The 21662-nt window shown below is 33.0% G+C and overlaps 1 protein-coding gene across 8 annotated transcripts in view; it reads right to left on the reverse strand.

The window, feature by feature from the left end:
• The window catches only part of UGGT2 (UDP-glucose glycoprotein glucosyltransferase 2), a 245742-nt gene that overhangs the window by 172419 nt on the left and 51661 nt on the right, over positions 1–21662 (reverse strand). For all 8 annotated transcript variants that reach the window (XR_008914063.1, XR_008914061.1, XR_008914062.1 and 5 more), the window contains 3 exons: positions 21504–21600; positions 17230–17302; positions 2193–2293 (listed from right to left, as the gene is read on the reverse strand). Coding sequence is in view for 5 of the 8 variants with exons in the window: in XM_001377357.5 (XP_001377394.4) it covers positions 2193–2293; positions 17230–17302; positions 21504–21600 (271 nt within the window). In the remaining 3 variants the exon portion in view is untranslated. The remainder of the gene's footprint in view (positions 1–2192; positions 2294–17229; positions 17303–21503; positions 21601–21662) is intronic.

Raw genomic sequence — 21662 nt, forward strand, 5'->3', positions numbered from 1 at the left:
TGGATTCCTGGGGAAGTTCTAGAACACATCATTAAAGAGATGATCCTTGAAGATCTAGAAGAAGGAAGTGGTGATCATAAAAAGTCTACATGGCTATAACAAAAACAGATTAATTTTGTTTCCTTTTTTGAAAAGACTACTAAACTATTATATGAGGGGAATATTTTATATATACTATACCTATATTTTAGCAAGTTTTTTTTAAAAGGCTCACTTAATCTTGTGAATATAGAAGAAAATAAATTAAATAATAATAAAATCAGATGGATTCAAAACTAGTTTGGTGGCCAGTCTAAAAGATAGTCTTTAATGGTTCAATGTCTTAATGACATGGTTCCAATAGGGAATAGTATTTGTGAATATATGCCACAGAAATTGATGAGGCTTAAAACTAGATGTTAATTCAAGAGACAGGGGAGGGATTTTATATTCAAATTCAATAGGTTGGGCACCATCAACTCAATTCTTTATTATACTACAAAAATGTGATTTCCCAAATATACAACATAAGAGTATTCAAATTTGACATCATTGTTATTCTCCAAATATATGCCACATAATTTTTCTAATGATGTTATCCTTAAGGATATACAATTTATGAAAAATGGTTTTGAACATCAATATTATGTGAGATTTTAAAATCACATTTGAAATTTCTTGTTTTAACCAGATGAATTTGAAAGTGATAGTCTCTATTTATTTTGCAAATTGATAAACAATTATTTGGTACTTTAAGATGTAGTGTACATATATCTATTATTCCTTTTAAAAGAATGCTTTCCCATTGTTTAAATTTTCCAATGCTAAGTAAAATTTTTCAATATGTTTTAAGCATTACAATCATCTATTCTAACCCTTAATATATGATGGAGGATGTGATAAAAGTAATGGATTGTATATTAAGATGGCACTTCCTCATGACCTACTCCAGTGCCACATTATTAGAAATAGTACAAGGGAAAACCACAATTCCACCATGATTTATAATTCAATCCAAAAGACATTTTAGCAACAGAATATCTGCCTGCAGGTCATCAGTATGAAAGTTGCATAGAAATCAACTTTTTCCACATTTGTTCCCCAATTCTGTTCTATGAGAAAGTTTTTAATAGCTTATCCTTTCATTTGATGTTTCCATTAAAAATTTATCTGAGGGACATGCAGCAGTCTGATAAGATCAGAATTTATAAGAGAAGGAAAGCAAGATGTTGCTCTGATTTGTCCTGAACTCATGGTTAAGATATAGTGTTCCTTTTTTTACTGGGGATTAAAGATGTTTAGAAGCATGATTTAATATCTGGATAAAATTATTAGATAAACTAACATATGATTTTAAAAGAGTTGAAGATTTTAAAAATAACTACTTTTTATATAATTTTAGTACTTATAAATTTTATTTACCATATTGTCTGTTCTATAGATAGTAATAACAATCTAGATTCATGTATAAAATATTGTATTAATTATAACTAGGACCTTTAACATGTGAATATTCACATTATATGCAAAATGATTACTGTTTCATCAGCATCAGAAATTCAAGAATTTCTGAGGATTATTTCTACCATGAAAAGTACAATGGTCTATAAGTCCTAGGGAATTACTTAAGTCTTATAAAAATTATCTAGGGTCACAAAGCTTCTAAATCAGGGCAGAATTTGAGCCCAGATCTTCCTAAGCATTGTAACAACAAATAAAAATAACAATTAAGTAATGTTACAGTTTTCAAAGTATCCTTAAAAATAATATTTATATATTACAGTTTTCAAAGTACCCTTACACATGGGACCCAGGGCAATCAATAGGGTGGAAAGAGGACTAGATTTGGACTTTGAGGACCTAGTCTTCTACTTTTCTGCAGTTACCTAAATATTTGGGTTTGATATCATCTAAAAAATGAGATTTGAACTAGATATTAAAAGTCTCTTCCTCTAAAGTTACAAATCTCCATTATCTCATTTAAATATCACAACAACTCTGTGAATGTAGATTGGATGGATATAATTTTGTTCAAGTTGAAGATGAGAAAATGGATTCAGGTTTTAAATAACATGAAATATCACATAAATATCAAGGAAGGGGGACTAGTAACTAGGTCATCTTGGTCTTGGTCTAGTGCTCTTTCCATTTCATCTGCAACAAACCAGTATTTCTACTAACAAATGTATTTATAATAAGTCTATATACTATACCTTGTAACTCCCAGACTTTCAAAGGTATCATTTCTTTACTACTTTCAATAAGATGTTTTCGAAATTCTTTCAGATTATCTCTAAGATCTGGATATGTTTCTCTGGATTAAAACAATAATATTAACTGTTATCAAATACCACCTATAAAAATATTTTGATGTTACTATATATTTGTAAGTTATTATTCATATTATATATTTGAAGCTTATTCATATTAAATTAATAGAATATCCTCTAATTCTGAAAGTTCTATATTAGCTACATTAGTTTCTCAATGAATCAGTATTATATTCTTTTTACTTATGGCTAACAATATTTCAATCTTACAGTTCACATATCTAAAGTACACATAGGTATTTCACAATTCTATTTGAGGTGTTTCTAAACCAAAATATTATTTTATTATGCATATGACTAAGTTATAAAATTTCTACCATTATTCTTTTCAAATCTGTAGAACATTTAAGAAACAAATGGACAGATGGAATATTTTAAAATAGTTTATTTTGCAATCAGTTCAATTTATCAGCTAGCAAGTATCAACATTCCTATAAAAATAAGATTTGTGAAAAATAAAATGAAAAGTGAATGTACACTCAATCAAGTACTTATTAAATGCATACTATGTACAAGCATTGTGTAAAGCACTGGGGATATAAACATAAGGATAGAAACAATCTCTACTCATAATGAGCTTTTATATTCCAAAGAATGTAACAAATACATATATAAATATAAAATTAAGATGCATACATAGACACACAATACCCAAAGCAGTTAAGTGCAAGGTGGTTTGCGAGGTAAAACTCTAACAGTTGGAGGGACCAAGAAGGCTTCATGTTTAAAGTGGTGCCCTTGCAGTAAGTATCTAAAATGAAGAGACAGATGCTAAGATGGAGGCAATGAGAAAGTACTTTTCAGAAATGGAGGATGGTGAGTGAAAAGGCACAAATATGGGAAATGGAATATAATATAGAAAACAGAGAAAGCCAAATTAATTAGATCATAGAACACGGAAGAAGAAACAATGTCCAATGAGGTTCGAAAGACAGAGGGATCATGTTGTAGAGAAATTTAAATGCTAAATAGAGGGATTTATATTTTATTCTAGAGGTGACAGGAAACTACTAGAATTGATTGAATAAGAAAGTCATCTGATTGCATTTGTGCTAAAAGAAAATTACCTTGGTAGCCTGTTTTGCTTGGTTAGGACATACTAGAGTAGAAAAAGTTTGAGGTAGGGAAACTAAGTAGGAGGCAATTGTGAGAATTTTTTTTAATTTTGTTTTTATTTTCATGCAAAACACACTCCAATACTGATCTTTGTTGTAAGAGTACACTCATATAACACCAAAAACCCAAAATAAAACTATAGATACACTGATGTGAAAGAGAGTATGTTTTGATCCTCATCCAACCAACTCCAACAGTTAACAGTTCTTTCTTATGAGGTGAATAGCATTTCCCATCTTAATCCCATATCATTGCACTTTTTACAATAGTCAAGTTTTTACAAATGATTATTGTACAATATTGCTGCGATTGTATACAATGTTCTCCCAGTTGTGCTTATTTTGTTCTGCATCATATAGCATAATTCTAGGCAAAAGATAATGAGAGCCTGAAAGATGTTAGGAGCTCCTTGAATAGAGAGAAGGGGTAGGACATGAGAGATGTTTTGAAGGTAGAAATGGCAAGATTTGGAAGCTGATTTGATATTTGTGATGAGGGAAATAAGAAGTCCAGGATAATGCTGAGATTATGAACCTGAGACACTGGCAGGATAGTAATACCTTCAACAGAAATGGGAAAGTTTGGAAGAGGGGGAAAGATAAGTTCACTTTTAGACATGTCAACTTTTAAAATGTCTCCTGATTGAAGTGACTAATGGGCAATTGGTGATATAGAACTGAATTATGTGGGAGAAAGGGACTGGAATTATAAAGCTGGGACTTGTCTACATAGAAATAAGAGTTAACATCATGGAAGTTGATGAAGTAACTGAAAAAAGGTAAAGAGAAGAGGGCCCAGGAAAGGCTAGAACCTTATGGAATATCAATAGTTAGGCAATGTGATATGGATGACTCAGTAAAGAGAAAGTAGTGGCACAAAAATCCAGAGAGGAAAAAGTGTCTAAAAAGAGGAGGCTAGTGGCAAAAAACACAAAGAATGAGTCAAGAAGTATTAGGACTAAGAAGAAGTTATCAGATTTGGTAAGTAAGTAATCACTGGTAAATTTGAAGAGAGTAATTTCAGTTGATTGATTAAGCTGAAGAGTGAGAGGAAAGGAAGAGGAGGTAATAAGTAGTTGGAGTTTTCAAGGAGTTTGGCTAAGAAAGAGAGGGAATGATTTTTTGAGTTGAAATGCCCGTCAGGTGAGTCAGAAAGGGAAAGGAAAACAAAGAAGAAATTGGAGGCTCTAAGAGGGAAGAATCAGGTGGGGTATGGCACAGGAAGAGTTTATTATCAGATAAGAAAATGTCAGTGTTTCTAACTAGGGAAGTAGAATCCTTGTGGGTAATTCAGAGATTTAGTGACTGACCGTCCCTAAATGTGGCTCAGGTGAAGTTACGGAGAAAACTATAGGACTTAACGTTAGTTGAGGAAATGCAAGGTTAGAAAGTTTGAAGGAACATCTACATAAATATTAAGGTTTCCAAATATAAGGGAAGACAAGATGGTAAGCTAGTGCTAAACCCCTTCAAAGAGGAAGGAGAATGATATGGGGGTAGGTACATATTTTATAGTTATGGTAGACATACAGATACATGCAATCAGATTATTTGGTAACTTCAGTGATGAAGTTAAATATTTGAATTATATTGACTATGTTGGAGTTTACCTATAATTTCTGGCACAATTTTGAAAGTGAAATCTCTTAACTATGGCTGTTCTTAATAAGTGAGTTGGGTTTGAATATGTAGGCAAGCCATGGATCACCATAAAATATCCCCACCCCCATTATCTTCAGTTGTAAACTGACTAAATTTAGAGACTTTGTTTTATATATGAACATTATTAGAAAAAGTTAAAAAATTATTTACCACTCCAATTAACCAGTTAATTCAGAATAATAAAAAAAAATTGTTATCAGTATAAGCATCTCCAATTCCTTCATCTACACCAGCAGTGTAGTATGGTAGCAGTATGACAGGCTTATGATAGAATATGTGTTGAATTTTAGTCTCTGACATAGACAAGCTATAGGACTTGTTAGAACTTGTGCTCTGCTAGCATATGCTTTGAGAATTCAGGGTCATTTCAATGCCACAATAATACACCAGAATGGAACTTTAATGATTATGGATCTAGAACTGAAAGTAATTTCAGAAGACATCAGGTCAAACTCCTTCATTATAGATGAAGAAACTGAGAGACAGGGGAGATGAAGTGATTTTCCCAAGATCACATGTAGAAATCATCCACTGACTCTTTCCATTGTTCAAAATGCAGTTTTTAAGGGACAGCTGCATGGCTCAGTGGATTGAGAGCCAGGCCTAGAGATAGGAAGTCCAGGTTCAAATCTGGACTTGGACACTTCCTAGCTGTGTGACCCTGGGCAAGTCACTTGACCCCCATTGCCTAGCTCTTACCACTCTTCTGCCTTGGAACCAATATACAGTATTCATTCTAAAGAAGAAGGTAAAGGTTTTTTTAAAATAATTAAAAAAAACACAGTTTTTAGAAATTGTGTCTTTCAGAATTTATCATTTTTAACACAAAAACATGATCAATTTTTATAAAGATTTCATATTGTATTGGAAAAAATTCCTTTTTCCCCCTTCCTTCTCTTCCCTATAATGTCTAAATCCATTTTATTTAACCCTATCAAGAATTGTAACTTCATTTAAATTTTTTTGTTTATCAATACCTGGGAAAAGTGTTACAATTTACCACTATTATTTTTTGTTTAAACCTCTTTGCAATTCAATTACTATTTCCTACATAAAATTTTCTGGTACAACAATCAATATAACATAATTATTGCCAATGGTATTCTAAAACATGATATGATTTGAGGTTTTTTTTTAGACCTACTGAAATTTAGTTTTTTAAGATATTATCCCAGAAATTCTATATTTTCTTTTTTCATATTTTAAAAATTAAGAGATTTTCATTTTTATTCTGTTTTGCCTACCTTAAATCCTGTGGACAATAAAAAAGAAAAAGACAACATGGGACATTGTCACTAAAATTTATTTTAATATACAATATTTTGATAAAGTGGAGAGTTCTGGCTATGGAGTCAGTGGATATGTATTATCTGGTTGATCCTGGACAAGTCGTTTATATCTATCTATATCTAATGTATCTTGGAAATGAGACCTTTGAAAGAGAAACTTCCCTTGTGAATTTTCCTTTAGTTACCTGAATCTCTTCTATTTTAAACTATGTTTTGTGTGAAGTAAACTTTATTCCTCCAGTACTTAAATCCCTTAACAACTTGATTCAATATTGTGTTTCAAGTCTTATATATTATTATTCTTGCACTCTTTGGTAAATCTAAGGGTCTTTCTTGGTGATTCTCATATAATATTCCCTCTACCACATCTGTGTCTTTGTATAGGCTAACTACGATACCTAGAATGCACTCCTTTCTTATATTTCAATATAATAACTCTTCAAAACTCCATTTCAAGATTTTTCTAATAGTAGTTTATTAATTCTGTCAATGATGCAGTTTTGTAGGTTTTAACATTTATTCATTCCAGGGCAAATTTTAAGTGGTTTAGAAATTGTAAGAACTAAAGCCCCAGAATAGAAAGAATCATAGATTTAGGGCTGGAAGACATCACAAGAGGAATTCTAGTTCAAAATCCTTCATTTTAGAGATGAGAAAACTGAGATAGTGAAGATAGTGTATAATTATATAATATAGCACAAAGAACACTAGATAAAATCCAACCAGAAGAACTAGGAAACTTAATGAAATAGAGGACTTTCAAACATACCCAATAATAGACTGAAACAGAATAGAAAATCTCATATTCAGATACATGATTCAAGAAAAGCATAAAAGGATAAACATGAGTTAGAAATTATAAAAGACTTAACAAGGTTAAGTTGTTTACATTCCTATATAGGAAAATGATATGTGTAATATGTGTAACCCCCAAGAACTTTATCATTACTAGGGCAGTTAAATAGAAGTGCAAGTCTATTTTGCTAGGCTAATAACAAAAGAAGAATGAAAGGGTGAAAAAGAGAGAAAAAAGAGCATAGAGGAAGAATAAAAAAATACGTAAAAGAAGTACACAAAGAAGAATTTTTAACAAATGAAGGGAAAATAAAGTGGAATGGAGAATATTGAACTTCATTCTCATATGAAATGATTCAAAGAATAAAGAATACACACACACACATACATATACATACATATATATATATATATATATATACACACACAGTTAGGTGTAGAAATTCATCTTACCCAATAGGAAAGTAGGAGAGGACTGGACTAAGAGAAAGGGAAGGGAAGTGATAAGAGGGAAAGCAGATTAAGGGAGGTAGCAAAATAGACTTTTTGGAAATTTTAAAAAAAGGATAACTAGAAGAGAATAGGATAGAGAACTCACCCACAAAACAGTAAAGGATAGTAGAATTGTGGAAAGGAAACTAGACTGACAGTTGGTGGGGGAAGGGGCAACTAGGAGTGGCAGTTGGGTCTTGTGACTAGCACTTCCTTCCTGCCAGGAAGGGTTTGGTGACTAGTGTTTCCTTCCTGCTGGGTTTGACTCCCTTCCTGGTGTTGGAGGAGGGAGGAGCTTGTTCAGCCCAGTCTGGTGTGGTGTGCCTCTTCTTGGTTCAGCCAGAAGATTCAGGCCCAATCACTTCTGAAGGTTAGAATTGTTCTTGTTTGCTTTCTGTCTACTGCTAAGATTTTGAAATTGACAAAACTGGCATAGAAGACACGAGTGGGAGAAACCCTCCACCAGCCTATGGGGCCTGGCCTCAGCTCCAAAAGCTGAAACAGACTCCAACCTTATTTAGGGACTTCCCTCTTTCCTGATACCTCTCCAATCCCAACCGGTTATTAAACTTTATATTATTTGAATTCGCAGTCAGATAAGTGGACTATCTTTTCTGTGCATAGAGGGAGCTGAACATCAGTTCAGTCATTCAAAGACAAACAGTCCTTATCGGCCCCCTGCTACTTCCTCTCAGCAGGGGGCATCTCCCTCCTTTGCCTCACCAAGCAATATTCCCTCTCTCCCTTCAACTCCTCCATACCCTGCTACAAACCCCCCATTATACCCTGTTTTTTCCAATTCTCCCATTTCCTTTCCCAATAAATATAACAGTTTTTGGCGAGCCAGCTAGGAGGTGCCCTTCCATTAGTTTCAAAGGTTCTGTGACTGTGTTTTTGGTCAAGTCCTTAAGGCATTTTGTTATTTGGCTATAGCCTGGGATCCATTGTCTACAGAAACCTGTCACTCCTAAAAAGGCTCTCAGTTGTTTCTTAGTCTTTGGCACACTGAGCTTCTGTATGTCCTCTACTCTTTTCTTGGAAATCTTTCTCATCCCCCTTTCCAAGATAAATCCTAGGTATTCCACTTTAGGCATGATCCATTGTAGCTTTGATTTGGAAACTTTGTGACCTTTCTTATATAGCTCTAGGAGGAGTTTTTTTACTGTCCTGGTAACAAACTTTAGCAGATGGGAATGCAAGAAGAATGTCATCCACATAGTGCATGATTTTGCTTTCCTTGAATTGGATGTTCTTTAAATCTTGTTGCAAGATTTGGCAAAATGTTGTTGGGCTATCACAGAATCCCAATGGTAATCTTCCCCATGTCATCTGAGTCCCATTCCAAGTGAAAGCAAAGATTTTTTGGCTTTCCTTTGCAATTGGAATACTAAAATAAGCACTACACAGATCAACAACAGTATAATATCTAGAGTTACTTGGGATTTCTCAAATTATTTTAGATGGGCTTGGAATGACTGCATGGGACTTTTTCTTTCACAAAGTTATTTACTGCTCTTAAATCTTGGACCAGTCTCCATTGAACTTTTCCTTCAGAGTCACATTTTGTTTTCTTTATGGGTATTATTGGTGTATTATATTCTGAAATTGTTGGGATTAAAATTTTCTGATCCAACAAGCTTTGGATAATTGGGTTGATTCCATCTATGGCGTCTTTACTTAGTTTGTATTGTGGTATCCTTGGTGGTGTCCCTTCTTTAACTTCTATTTTTACTGGTGTTGCTGACTTTAGAATCCCTACATCTAAAGAATGTGTAGCCCAAAGTCTTTCGGGTATATCACTTGGTATTTCAAATATTGTACCTTCATTCTGAACTTGTTCATCATCCACTTGTCCCATGAACAGTAATGGATAATGTTTTAAAGAGTCTTTGGGTAGATGTAGAAAGATTTCCCTCGATTTATCACATTGAATAGTTGCTCCAATTTTACATAAAAAGTCTCTCCCAAGAAGGTTTATTGGGCATTCTGGGATTAACAAGAATGTGTGTTCTGTTGTTAGGGGTCTAGTGTTACCATTTTTTTATTATAGTTTTGGCACTCTCTGTTTTTTCCCTGTAGCCCCCATTATTTGTACGTAACTTGTGATTTGGCTTTCTTCAGGAGATGTTTTTAAAACAGATTTAGTTGCTCCTATATCAATAAGAGCTGGGGAGATCTCATTACCCAATTTTATCATGACCCTTGGTTCTGTGTTCTCATTTTGTTGGCATACTTGGACCATAGGTGCCTCTATTTCTGTTTTGTTCAAATCCCAGTTTTGTTCTTCATCTACAGACTTTTCTTGTTGCTTTGAACATTCATTTTGCAATCCATCATCAGTCTGCAATGGAATTGCATTATCACGGAGACTTAAGGATGGCATAATAATGTTTGTGTTTGCTTTTTCTTGTGCAGTTACTATTGGTTGGAATTCTTCTGCATAAGGATTTAAGGTTGACTTTTCTATTATGTCATTGGTACTTTCTTTTGTAATATCATCCCTGCTTTCCATATCATGGTCTCCAGGAGGTCTGCTAATTTGAATGTTCTCTGTCATTGCATCCCCCCTCCCCCATTGGACCATTCTATTGTTTGATCATGTGCTTCAATTAGTTCATTTGCAGTTTGTGTAATACAGACTGTTGCCAGTTCTGTTCCTTCCTCTTTCTTTGTAGCTTGTTCCACTGTTCCAAAAATTTTCTCTTTAATCTCTTTTACATCATTATCTAATTGGATTTCTTCTTCTATCTATTCTTTAGTTTTATTTTGTGCTTTTGCAACTTCAAGTTCTATTTACATGCAATCTCCTTCCTTTTCATTTTTTTCCATTTCCTTTCCCATTTCCCCCTTTTTTTGATGTTACCCCATGCACCTGGCTTCATAACTGACTTTGTTTGGCAGCACCTGAGACTACTTGCAAATAATGTGGTTTCACTCCTTGTTGGATGAATGGTCTCTAAATTTGGTGCTTGCAATTACAATCACAACATTTTGTATTTGTTTGCATATTGTTGCTGCTATACTTTATATTGCTTTTCCAAGACTTCTGTTTGTTATTAGCTTGGAATAATTGTGCCTTTAAATAACAGTCTCAAACCCATGTTACCCATTTTTCCACAGAGGGAACATCTGGGTACATTTCTCTTTTGATTGCTTTGTGTATAATTTCTTGTGGGTTTGTATCATTGCAGAGTGGCTAGATTTTTTATTTCTTCAATTTCTTTATGTTTACTTGTGCTATTTGCCTCCTTGAGCTTGGCTTTAAGCTCTTTTATTATTTCATCCTTTTCCTCTAGGATTTCTTTATGACCTGAAAATATGTAAGTTGCAGTTTTTCTTAAATCTTCTAGACTTAGTGTTTTCCAATCTGGGAATTGAAGTTTAAAATATGATCTAATAGGTGTGTTACTGCCTTTCACAAATTGTCTCCTTATGTGTTGGAGATTTTGTTCAGTTAAATTTTCAAATCCAAGCACATCCTCTGCTACTTCAATCACTCTATCGAGGAACTTTGATGGATGTTCCCCACTTTCCTGTCTCAGTTTCTCAAATCGTCCCCAAGTATCTGGTCTTTTTGTATAATTTTCATGGCCTCTAATAGATCTTCTCTGGCCTTTCTTAGATAACATAGATATTCATTATTAGATAACTCTAAGTCTGTTCCTTCCTCTGGCCATGATGTTAAATTTGGATTGTTTCTTATTTCATCAAGGAATTGTTGTTTTGAAAATAATTCTGATAGAAGATTCTGATAGAAGAATTTCAGTGTCCTGGAAATCTGGATCATAAAGTCTAATTACTCTTTTAAATTCTTTTAAACATCTCATTGGTTCTGAATACCAAGAAGGCATCCATTTTTTCAGACTTTCAAGGTCAGCTGTTGTAAATGGCTTATGTGTTTTAATATGAATTATGCCACTATCTGGTTGTAGGCTTGTTTGATCTCTTAGTGGCAATATTGGTATTCCACCTTCAGCCTCAACTATATTTTCTTGCTTAACTACATTGTTATTTTTAGGTATGTCATGTTGTATGTTAATACCTTTGCCACATTGTATATCTTCATTCAGTTGCTTCATCATTTGCTTTAGTTACATCATCTCCTCCTTCATGGCTAAAATCATTACAGCCAATTCATTATTTTTTTTCCATAAATTAGATGCACACCTTTTTTAGGGCATAGTATAATTGGGTTAAGAAGAATAATGCTCCAGCATATGTGGGAATGAATGAAATCAAGCGATATATACTTATATTCAGCCATTGCAAACTTTTATAGATGCTAAGCAGAAAAATAAATATAATCCGGAATTGTAACAAAAAATAAGTTGTAAAACATAAAAAAGAAATATCAAATCCAGGCTAGATAACCCATGGCAAGTAATAGTTTCTTTGCTGTCTTGTATCTTGAAAAGCCTTTTGTAACAGAAAAAATGTTTTTAAGTCTTGCCCTTTAAGAGTCACCTCCTCCCTTCAGGAGGAGTGGTTTCTTTTGTGTGTGGTATTAGTTGGCAGATTAGTTGCACTCAGCACTGCTCTCAAAATGGTTACTTTTCACAGTCACATAGGCCCAACTTCTCTGACAACTCCAATTGCCTTCTTTTTCCCAAATTCTTGACAAAATAGATTGGGAAACCTAGCTGGCTCACCAAAAAACTGTAATATTATATTATTATAATATTAATCAATAGATTAGAAATAAGAATCCAACAATACATTATTTACAAGAGACCCACAGAATAAAGGAATCTATTATAGGCAGAATCAATTATGCTTCGGCTAAAGTGAAAAAAGGGCAGGTGTTACAGTTATGATCTCAAAGGGAAAGCAAAAATAGACCTGATTAAGAGAGAAAGAGCAGATCAATAAAGTGGGCACAAATTAAAAACAAAACAAAACAATTAAAAATTCCTAAATGCCAAAATAGAAATCCCTCAAATCAAAGAATACTAAAATTTTAAAAATTAGCTAATAAGAGTAGGATCTGGATTTATGAAAAAAAAACCAACCACAATGAAATAGATAAACTATTGCCTAATTCGATTTAAGAAAAGAAAGGAAAATAAATTGCCAGCATCTACAATGAAAAGGGTAAATGCATCACCAAGGAAAATGAAATCAAAGTAATTATTAGTATATCTTTTGCCTAACTACATGCCAATAAAACTGATGAGTTAAATGAAATAGATGAATATTTACAAAAATATACATTTCCCAGGTTAACAGAAGAACTAGACTAGTTAAATAACTTTATCTTTAAAAAAATAAACAAGGCACTAATGGGCTGTTGAAGAAAAAAACTTAAGTGGATTCCATAAAATATTTAAAGAATTTATTTAAAAATTGTATAACTATTTTAAAAACAGGTAAAGAATAAATCCTATCAAATTCCTTCTATGACAAATATGGTTTTCATACCTAAATCAGGGATTAAAAAAAACAGAAAAAGAAAACTGCAGACCAATTTCTTTTAAAATATTAATGCAGAAACTTTAATTAAAATACTAACAAAGAGATTACAGGAATAAATCACAAAGATTATATTCTATGACCAGGTAGGATAGGTCAAGAATGCAGAGCTGGTTCACTACTAGGAAAACTCTAAGTATAATTGACTATTTCACTAACAAAAGCAACAGAAATCAGTAAATATCAATAGAGTAAAAAAGTCTTTGACAAAAGACAATATTCATTATTACAATATCTAGAAAGCTTAGGAATAAATGGAGCTTTCCTTAAAATTATAAGTACTATCAAAAACAAGATTAAGTAATATCTGTAGTGTGGATAAACTAGAAGAAGCCTTTCCAATAAGATCAGAGGTGAAGCAAAGATGTCCATTATCACTGCTGTTGTTCAATATTGTACTAGAAATGCTAGCTACAGCAACAAGAGAACAAGAATAATAAATAATAAAGGAATAAACATAGACAACAAGAAAACAAAAAGTATCTTTTTTGCAGATGATATCACACCAAGTAGTAATCAAAACAATACGATATTGGACAAGAAATAGAGTAGTTGGTCAGAGGAACAGATGTGGCACACAACATAAAGAATCAAGTGAGCACAGTAACTTAGTGTTAGATAAACCTAAAAATCCCAAATATTGGAATAAAAATTAACTATTTTTTAACATTTTTTATTATTCATTTAATCAAACAACTAACAAGTACTATTGAACATCTATCCCGGAGCCCACATTGTACTGTTTTATATGTTATATTAAAAGAAGATATTATTATTTGTTGCTAAAAACTAAATTTTACCCTAGTAACAGACATAATCTGCTTGGAAAACTGGAAGTAGTCTGATAGAAACTAGGCAAAGACTAATATCTCATACTATAAACTAAAATAAGCTGAAAATGGGTACATGCTTTAGAAATAAAGGATGAAATCATAAGCAAATTATCAAAACACTGAAGAAATCTGAAACTGTCAGATCTATGAATAGAAGAGTTCATGACCATAAAAGAGATAGAGAGGCTTATGAGAGATAACTATTTTGATTATATAAAATTTAAAAGTTTTTACAAAAACAAAAGCAATGGATCCAAAATGAGAACAAAAGTAGAAAATGGGAAATGAGGGGAAATTGTTATATCAAGTTTCTCTGATAAATGTCTAATTTCTCAAATATATATGGAACTGAGTCAACTTTATAAAAATAAGAACCATTACCCAATTTATAAATGAACAAAGGGCACGAACAGTCGGTTTTTAGAGGAAAAAATTCATCCTATCAAGAATAGTCACTTAAAAGTGTTCTAAATCAGTAATAACCAGAGAAATGAAAATTAAAAACAATTCTGAGGTACCACTTCAAACCCATGGGATTGGCTAGAATGACAGAAAAAGAAAATGATAAATTCTGGGGGATACATGGGGACATAGGTATACTAATGCACTATTAGCACTGTGTATAATTTGGAACTATGCCAAAAAGGTAATAGAATTGTGCAAAGTCTTTGACCCAGGTATACCACAACAAGGTCTATATCCCAAAGAGATAAAAAACAAAATGAAAAAAGACCTATATGTACAAAAATATAGCAGAAACTTTTGTGCTGGTAAAGAGCTAGTAATTAAGGAAATATTCATCAATTGAAGAAGTTATGGTATATGAATATGATGGATTACTATTGTGCTATAAGAAATGATGAAACGAATGATTTCAAAAAACCCTAGGAAGACATAAATCATTCAATACAAAGTGAAGTGAGCAAAAGCAGAAGGGAAATCTACACATTAACAGCAATATTATAAAGACAATCAACTTTGAAAGACTTAGCAACTGATCAATACAGTGATCTACCACAGCTCTAAAAGATTCATGATATAAAATGTTATGAAACTTCAGATGGAGAAATGATAGACTCAAAAATATAGATTGAAGCATATTTTCTCTCCATTTGTCTAGCTTTCTCACCTCCCAAAAATGGCTAATGAGGAAAGATGATTTACATGACTTCATATGTATAGTGGGTATAGTTTGTCTTGCCTTCTCAGTGGGTGGAGGAGATGGTGGAGGCAAAGAAAGAAATTGTAACTGAAAATAAAAATTAAATTAAAAGAGTGAAAGGATTCAAGTTCTAATTCTGGTTTTATTTCTCTTATTGTGGAAAGGTACAAATTCAAGGGTCTTAGTTTTCTACAATAAAGGTGCTAATTAAGTTAAACTCTAAAGTTCCTTTCAATTTTAAAAAAGGATAAATTAGGATAATTTTTTAAAATATTAGCAAATGGATGAATAAAAAGAATATTTTCACAACTTCCTAAACAATTAATTATATAATAATAATTTAATGATGCTTAATAGATAATAAAGTTGAGGTTGGAGTCAGAAAGACATCTTCCTGAGTTCAAATCCTGCTTCAGACACTTACTAGTGAAATATTGGTAAATTTTTTGTTATAAAAGGTTTGGACCAGTGCTGAACTTGGTTTTAGATGGTAACAAACTATAGGCCCAAACAGTAGGTCTCACCTGCAGTATGATGGTTTGAGACATAATCTGACTGTTTCTTGATGATATAAAACAGCAAACTGATTTATTCATTTTCTTTAACTCAGGAATGGATGGAGGACCAGGGAAAAGTAACCCTAATCTTTTCCCTCTAATTCTCCTCCCAGAATCTATGGACCCCTCATGGAGCCATCTTCTTGTTCTTGATGCTGCCTCAATTATACTCTCTGACTGTTAAAAAAAACCCATCTAGCTTCCTGATCAAACTGGTCCTCAAATTAAATATTTGAAGCATTATAATTCATCAGTAGCAGATAGGGTAAGGTAACTGAGGAATTCACCCTCTTGGGCCTGAGTCAAAATGGCTGCAGCCTCACTCTTATAGACAGGTCTCTGGGCTCTGGTAGGGTTCTTCTTGGTACAAAATCCCTTATGGCAGGGGATTCAGGAACTCAATTGATGACTACAGTGAAGACAAGGTGGACAGGATATCTTACTGGATGACTCAATAGCTGGCTTGCTGAATCACAGAAAACAGGAACCAGTGGCTTCCAAAGAAAGTCAGGTAAACTTCTTCATCAGACTAACAGCAGGAAGTGGTCTCTTCAAACTACTTGAAGAGACAGGAACATTGCCCCCTCTCTGTTTCTGTGAGTTTCCTTTTATATCTTCTTCACACTCTGGAATCTTTCTTTTAGTTCCGTGCATGTACCAGCCCTCTTTTGAAAAGTCCTATACCAGACTTTTGCAAAAGCGACTACCTGTCTTTTCTCTCTCTTAAACTAGCTTGTGTGATTCTGAGATAGTCACTTAAGTTTTCCCTTAGTTCCCTAGTACCCTGTAAAATGAGCTGGAGAAGGAAATAGCATACTATTACAGTATATTTGCTAAAAAACCTCAAGAGTTATGAAGAATCTGATATTACTAAAATGACTAAACCATATAAGATTGCATAATCTCAAATAATATGATTATTTTTAAAGAGAATATCAAAAATTAATTGTAATTTCAAACTTATTTTTGTTGAAATAAAAGTCCAGTTGTACAGAAAAAAATATTTGACAAATACTCTTCTTGATAATTATATTATATTATTTCAAAGTATAAATAGGTATAACAATAAATTTTTTCTCTTAAATTAATTAAGCATGAAGTCAACAAAAACATAAGTAATAAAATTTTAAAGTAAAAATTAATACAAAATATTGCTTAAACTGAAATTACACATGACACTATTACTTTCAAATTAACCTATAAGTACATCTTTTATAAATAAATGTAATCAATTTTAACTTTTAAGTGGGGCATATAAAGTTAATAACATCATTTTGTTTTCTCAATGATTAAAATGTTTCTGAAATTTTTATCATTGCATAGCCCCAGTTTATCTGACTTTGAAGAGAATTAAGGAACAACAAATTAACTAAGAATATTAATTATACTTTCCAAATGTAAATTCTAACTCATGCATAAAACTCTTGCTAACAGAAAACAAATTGAACTCCATGTTTTTAGAGAGGTCTAATTATTTTCTCCATCTCAAAAAAAAAGTTAATCTGATGAAAACAAAGATTTTATTTTGAAAGAAGGGTTGGCTTACTTCAATTTTTCAAAGAGAAATCCTTGTACATCAGTTGCTTCATTATCATCCTCCACCACTGTATTATTCATAGCTGTATTGTGATATACATTGAACAAAGGAAGAAAATACAGGATATTTTGTAGTTATTATAACTAATTTCAAGGAATATATATAACAAAAACTAAAGACAGTATTATGGTTAAAATAGAAGTAAAATTAAAATCCAATGATTTGACATTTGGTTCTCTCACTGACCTAGAAGGCCTTTTATTTTCCCTTCAAAAATCTAATGTTATTTACGAATATGATATATTCTAAGAGAGAAAACAAAAGCCAGTAAATATCCAGGTAGCAGGAGAATTCCATACTACTATCACTATCACTGTTTCAATTTTAAGCAACATTTTTCCTATGTGTATTTGAATTAAATTAGATTTCAGAGCAGCTGAATATGGATAGAATGCTATGTGGAATCAGAAAGACTCATACTTCTAGTTCAAATCTGGTCTTAGACATTTACTTAGCTGTATGACCATGGGAAAGTCACTTAACCGTGTTTGCCTTGGATTTACTCAACTGTAAAATGAGTTGGAGAAGAAATATCTTTGCCAAGAAAACCCCAAATGGGGTCACAAAGAGTCAGCTACAAGTAAACAATAATGAAATATAGATTTTGAATTACATTAACTACAAGATACCATAACTGAAATGTGTGGAACCTAGAAAAGGAATAGAAAAAGAACGTGCCAAGACTGGGGCCAACACAACTCTTTATGGTAAGGAACTAAATGAGAAACCAGAAACTAAAATTCAGAAAAGTGACTTTAGACACAAGGTTGGGAAACAGATTGAGAACAGCAATTAGTGATTTCCTTAGGTGTAGAGCTCTCTAGAAATAGAATGGATTTTCTTGGTTGTAGTGGATTCTCTTCTCAAGATTTTCAGTTGGAGGCTAGAAAACCATTTGTAGAGGGGATTCTTGATTAGGCAGAAGTTGGAAACAAGAAGTGTATGATAACATGGAATCTAATGGAGTAGACTACAGTTTTGAACATTTGTAAAGTACAGACTCAAAAGACACATCCCCAAATCCCTAAAATACTTTGTATTTTAAAGACCCTGGTTGCTTCTGATAGTAAAGACATAAGTTGTTTCAGTCTTACTCAGGCCAAAGGTATTCTGAAGGCCATTGTATTCTGAATGGGGTGGGGCAATCTGGTCCAAAAAAGGAGGCTGTTTTGAAGAGATCTGCTTACTAACTCCTACTGGGGAAAAGGAAAAGGGAGTAGCACAGCTGCACCTTCCTCTGGCTTTCCAGTTAGTAATTCTGAGGAACTCTGTGCTACAGGGACAAGTGTATTGAGTCCTTGGGACACTGGGTCCTTGGGGTTGTTGTGCCCACAGGTCTACCATCACAGGAGTAGAGTGTCAAAATAGAACATCGTAGCCTTCTATATGACAGTAAGGGAGGCCTGAGCAGGAAAGCTGCCTGGCCTTGGAAGTTCAGAGCCACAAATATGCCAAGATCCCAGATGCACTGGGTACCAGATAAGAACATAAGGGCCAGGAAGACTCTGTAATATAAAAATGTCAAGGTTTCAAGAATAGTATGTAGCAGATAAGGGCTGAGGGGAGCCATATATACTGGCAACACTCCAACAATGGTATGCAATAGATAAAGGACTAAAAGGAGGGGGGGGGCATATATGCTGAAAAGTATTTAAGGCCGAGTCTTCAGGAGGGAACTTGGAACTCTGGTGGCAGAGTTTCCACTGGTGCACACCAGTCCCATAATAAATGACCCTTTGCCTGATTGCATTGTCTATGGATCTTCTTTGGTGATGGGTGAAATCCCAGACTCTAACAACAGCACTTCACTATTGAATTCAACTCAATTTAGTAGTATTTATAAAGTATCTACTATGTGCCAGGTGTTAAGAAAAAACCAAGAAGAGTCAAGAAGTTTACATTCTATTAATAAGAACTATAAAAATGATAATATTTTCATCATACTGAGTTAGCAACATCAATTAATATTTAGACAACAACTACGTCTTTTCTGTGTGCTCCCTCCTCTAAACTAAACCACCTTAATTCTTTCAATAGTGTCTACTTTTGCTTGTGGCTCAGGTTGTCAATACCTTCCTAAAATATGGGGCTCAAAAATGAATGCAATATCCATGTTATGGTCTGACCAGAGCAATGTACAATAGGACCATCGCTTCCCTCATTCTGAATATTATGACTCTCCAAATAGGTTACCAAAGCATTAACTGATATGTCATACCCTTGACTTACACTGTTATAGTCAATTTCTTTCCTGGATCCTTACTCTCCCACTCCCTTAAATTTGTTAAAACCCAATGCTCTCTCATTAATTCTATTTTATTCACTCTCTACTCTCTCTCCTTTGGTTCACTTACCAAACTCCCCAAATTTCATACATCATTTCTATACAAAGGAACATCAAACATATGTCTCCAGCACTGATCTATCTTCCAAGTCCCCAAAGCTCATTTTCATCTATCTACTTCTTTCGACTTTGATGTCCAATTTGCACCTCAAGACCTATATGCCTAACACTGAATTATTCATCTTTCCTCCTAAAACTACTATTCCTTTTGACTTTCTTCCCTCATTCAAATACACAATCACTTCCCTAATCAACTTTGCTTATAAACTTAATGTCATCTTTGATTATTCTCACTTCCTACTGTCACATGTAATCTGTTGATTTTCACTGTAATCTCATTCTCACCAATATTACCACTCACCTTTGGTGTCTTTTGAATCTAGCCAACATACTACTATCAAAATAGTTTTCTAGTGCACAAATCTGATCACATTGTTCTCTCCTTAGAACTTTCCAATAGGCAATCTCCATTGCCAGCTAAATACAGTTCAGACTCTTTAGCCTAGAATTCAAAACTCTCAATGATTGTTACAATTTACCCCTTGGTCTCATATTACTCCTTCTATCTTCTATGTACTCTATGTCTACTATGTCTACTAAAGTCAGATTACTTGCCAAACGCTGAACACATTTGATGCTTTTCTTTGGTTGTAACTTTGTTTATATTATTCCCTACAGTGATCTTCTTTCTATCTATCTCTAGTTGTTACTATCTTATGTTTCACTCAAGGTGCAGATTAAGTATCACCACTTTCATGAAACTTTCTTCATCCCCTTCTTCCTTCCCTCCCTTACCTACTCCCTACCAAGATGGGCTTGGCCTCTTTCCTAATATGAGATCTTTCATAGCACACCCTTGACTTAAATTGACTTTGTAGTCAGTTTCTTTCATTGAATCTTTATTCTCTCACTCCCTTAACCTAAAATTCTATCATTAACTCTTTTTAAAATTACACTGCATAATTTTTTGGTTCTCTTATCAAACTCCCCACATTTCAAACATCATTTCAATACAAAGGACTCCTTCTAAACACTTTAAATACCAATTTTTACTATATGTCTATATACATATATATAATTATTATTATTATTCCTCCTAGAATGTATGTGTGTTGAGTGCAGGGACAGTATTTCTTTTATCCTTCTGTTCTTAGAACATTCTTAGGAGGGTCTTAGTATAGTGTATTAAACATACAAAGGACTTAACAAATGTTTGATGAATGAATTAAACACAGAATAAGCATAGTATCAGATTAACCTGAATGTGTTAAAGTTTTATGAGAATTTTGGGAAGTACATTGATTCCATGTTTAATTATCTGAAAAATCAACTTTGTTTAAGGAACAAGAATGCAATAATAAATTAAATCAAGGGTATTAGTTTACAAGTCCCAAATATAAGCAAACTTCATATATAATCAATCTTAATGCACAGACTACCTCAGTATTCTCACTCAAATTATAGGTATATCCATAAATATACAACAAATGACACTTCATGATATGAGAATATTCATTTATTCATCAATAAAATATGTGTAGAGAACACTGAGGTATACCTACTGAGTACATTAGAGCATAATTTAAAGCATAGTTAAATAGAGGAATAACTTGCTGGATAATTTCCTGTTTTATAATAAAGTGTTTGATAATTCACCAAATAATGTACAATATCTGAGTACAAAAATAAATTATACCTTCCCTCATTCATTAACATAGTTTTTCTTCTTTTATTATCTCAGGCTCCTTTAAACACTAGTTTTTCTAAAAATTAGTGTACTTTGGCTGTAATAACCACTAAAACTTAAGTAGTTATGAATAATCAAATTGCACCAATATTTCCAAATTTTAATTCTATTAGTACATAGAAATGAGCCTACCTTTAACCTGTGTATCATCTACTGCTTTGTACTCAGTACTCTTGATTGCAAGTTCCACACCATATCCAGACAAGTTCATTTTCCTAGAGTCTGGTTTCTGTTAAAAAATAAACAAACATTAAGTTTATAAAGAAAAAAAAACATTTAAAAAGCACTGGA

This window comes from Monodelphis domestica, chromosome 8 (genome assembly GCF_027887165.1).
Source record: "Monodelphis domestica isolate mMonDom1 chromosome 8, mMonDom1.pri, whole genome shotgun sequence".
Taxonomy (NCBI): Eukaryota; Metazoa; Chordata; class Mammalia; order Didelphimorphia; family Didelphidae; genus Monodelphis; species Monodelphis domestica.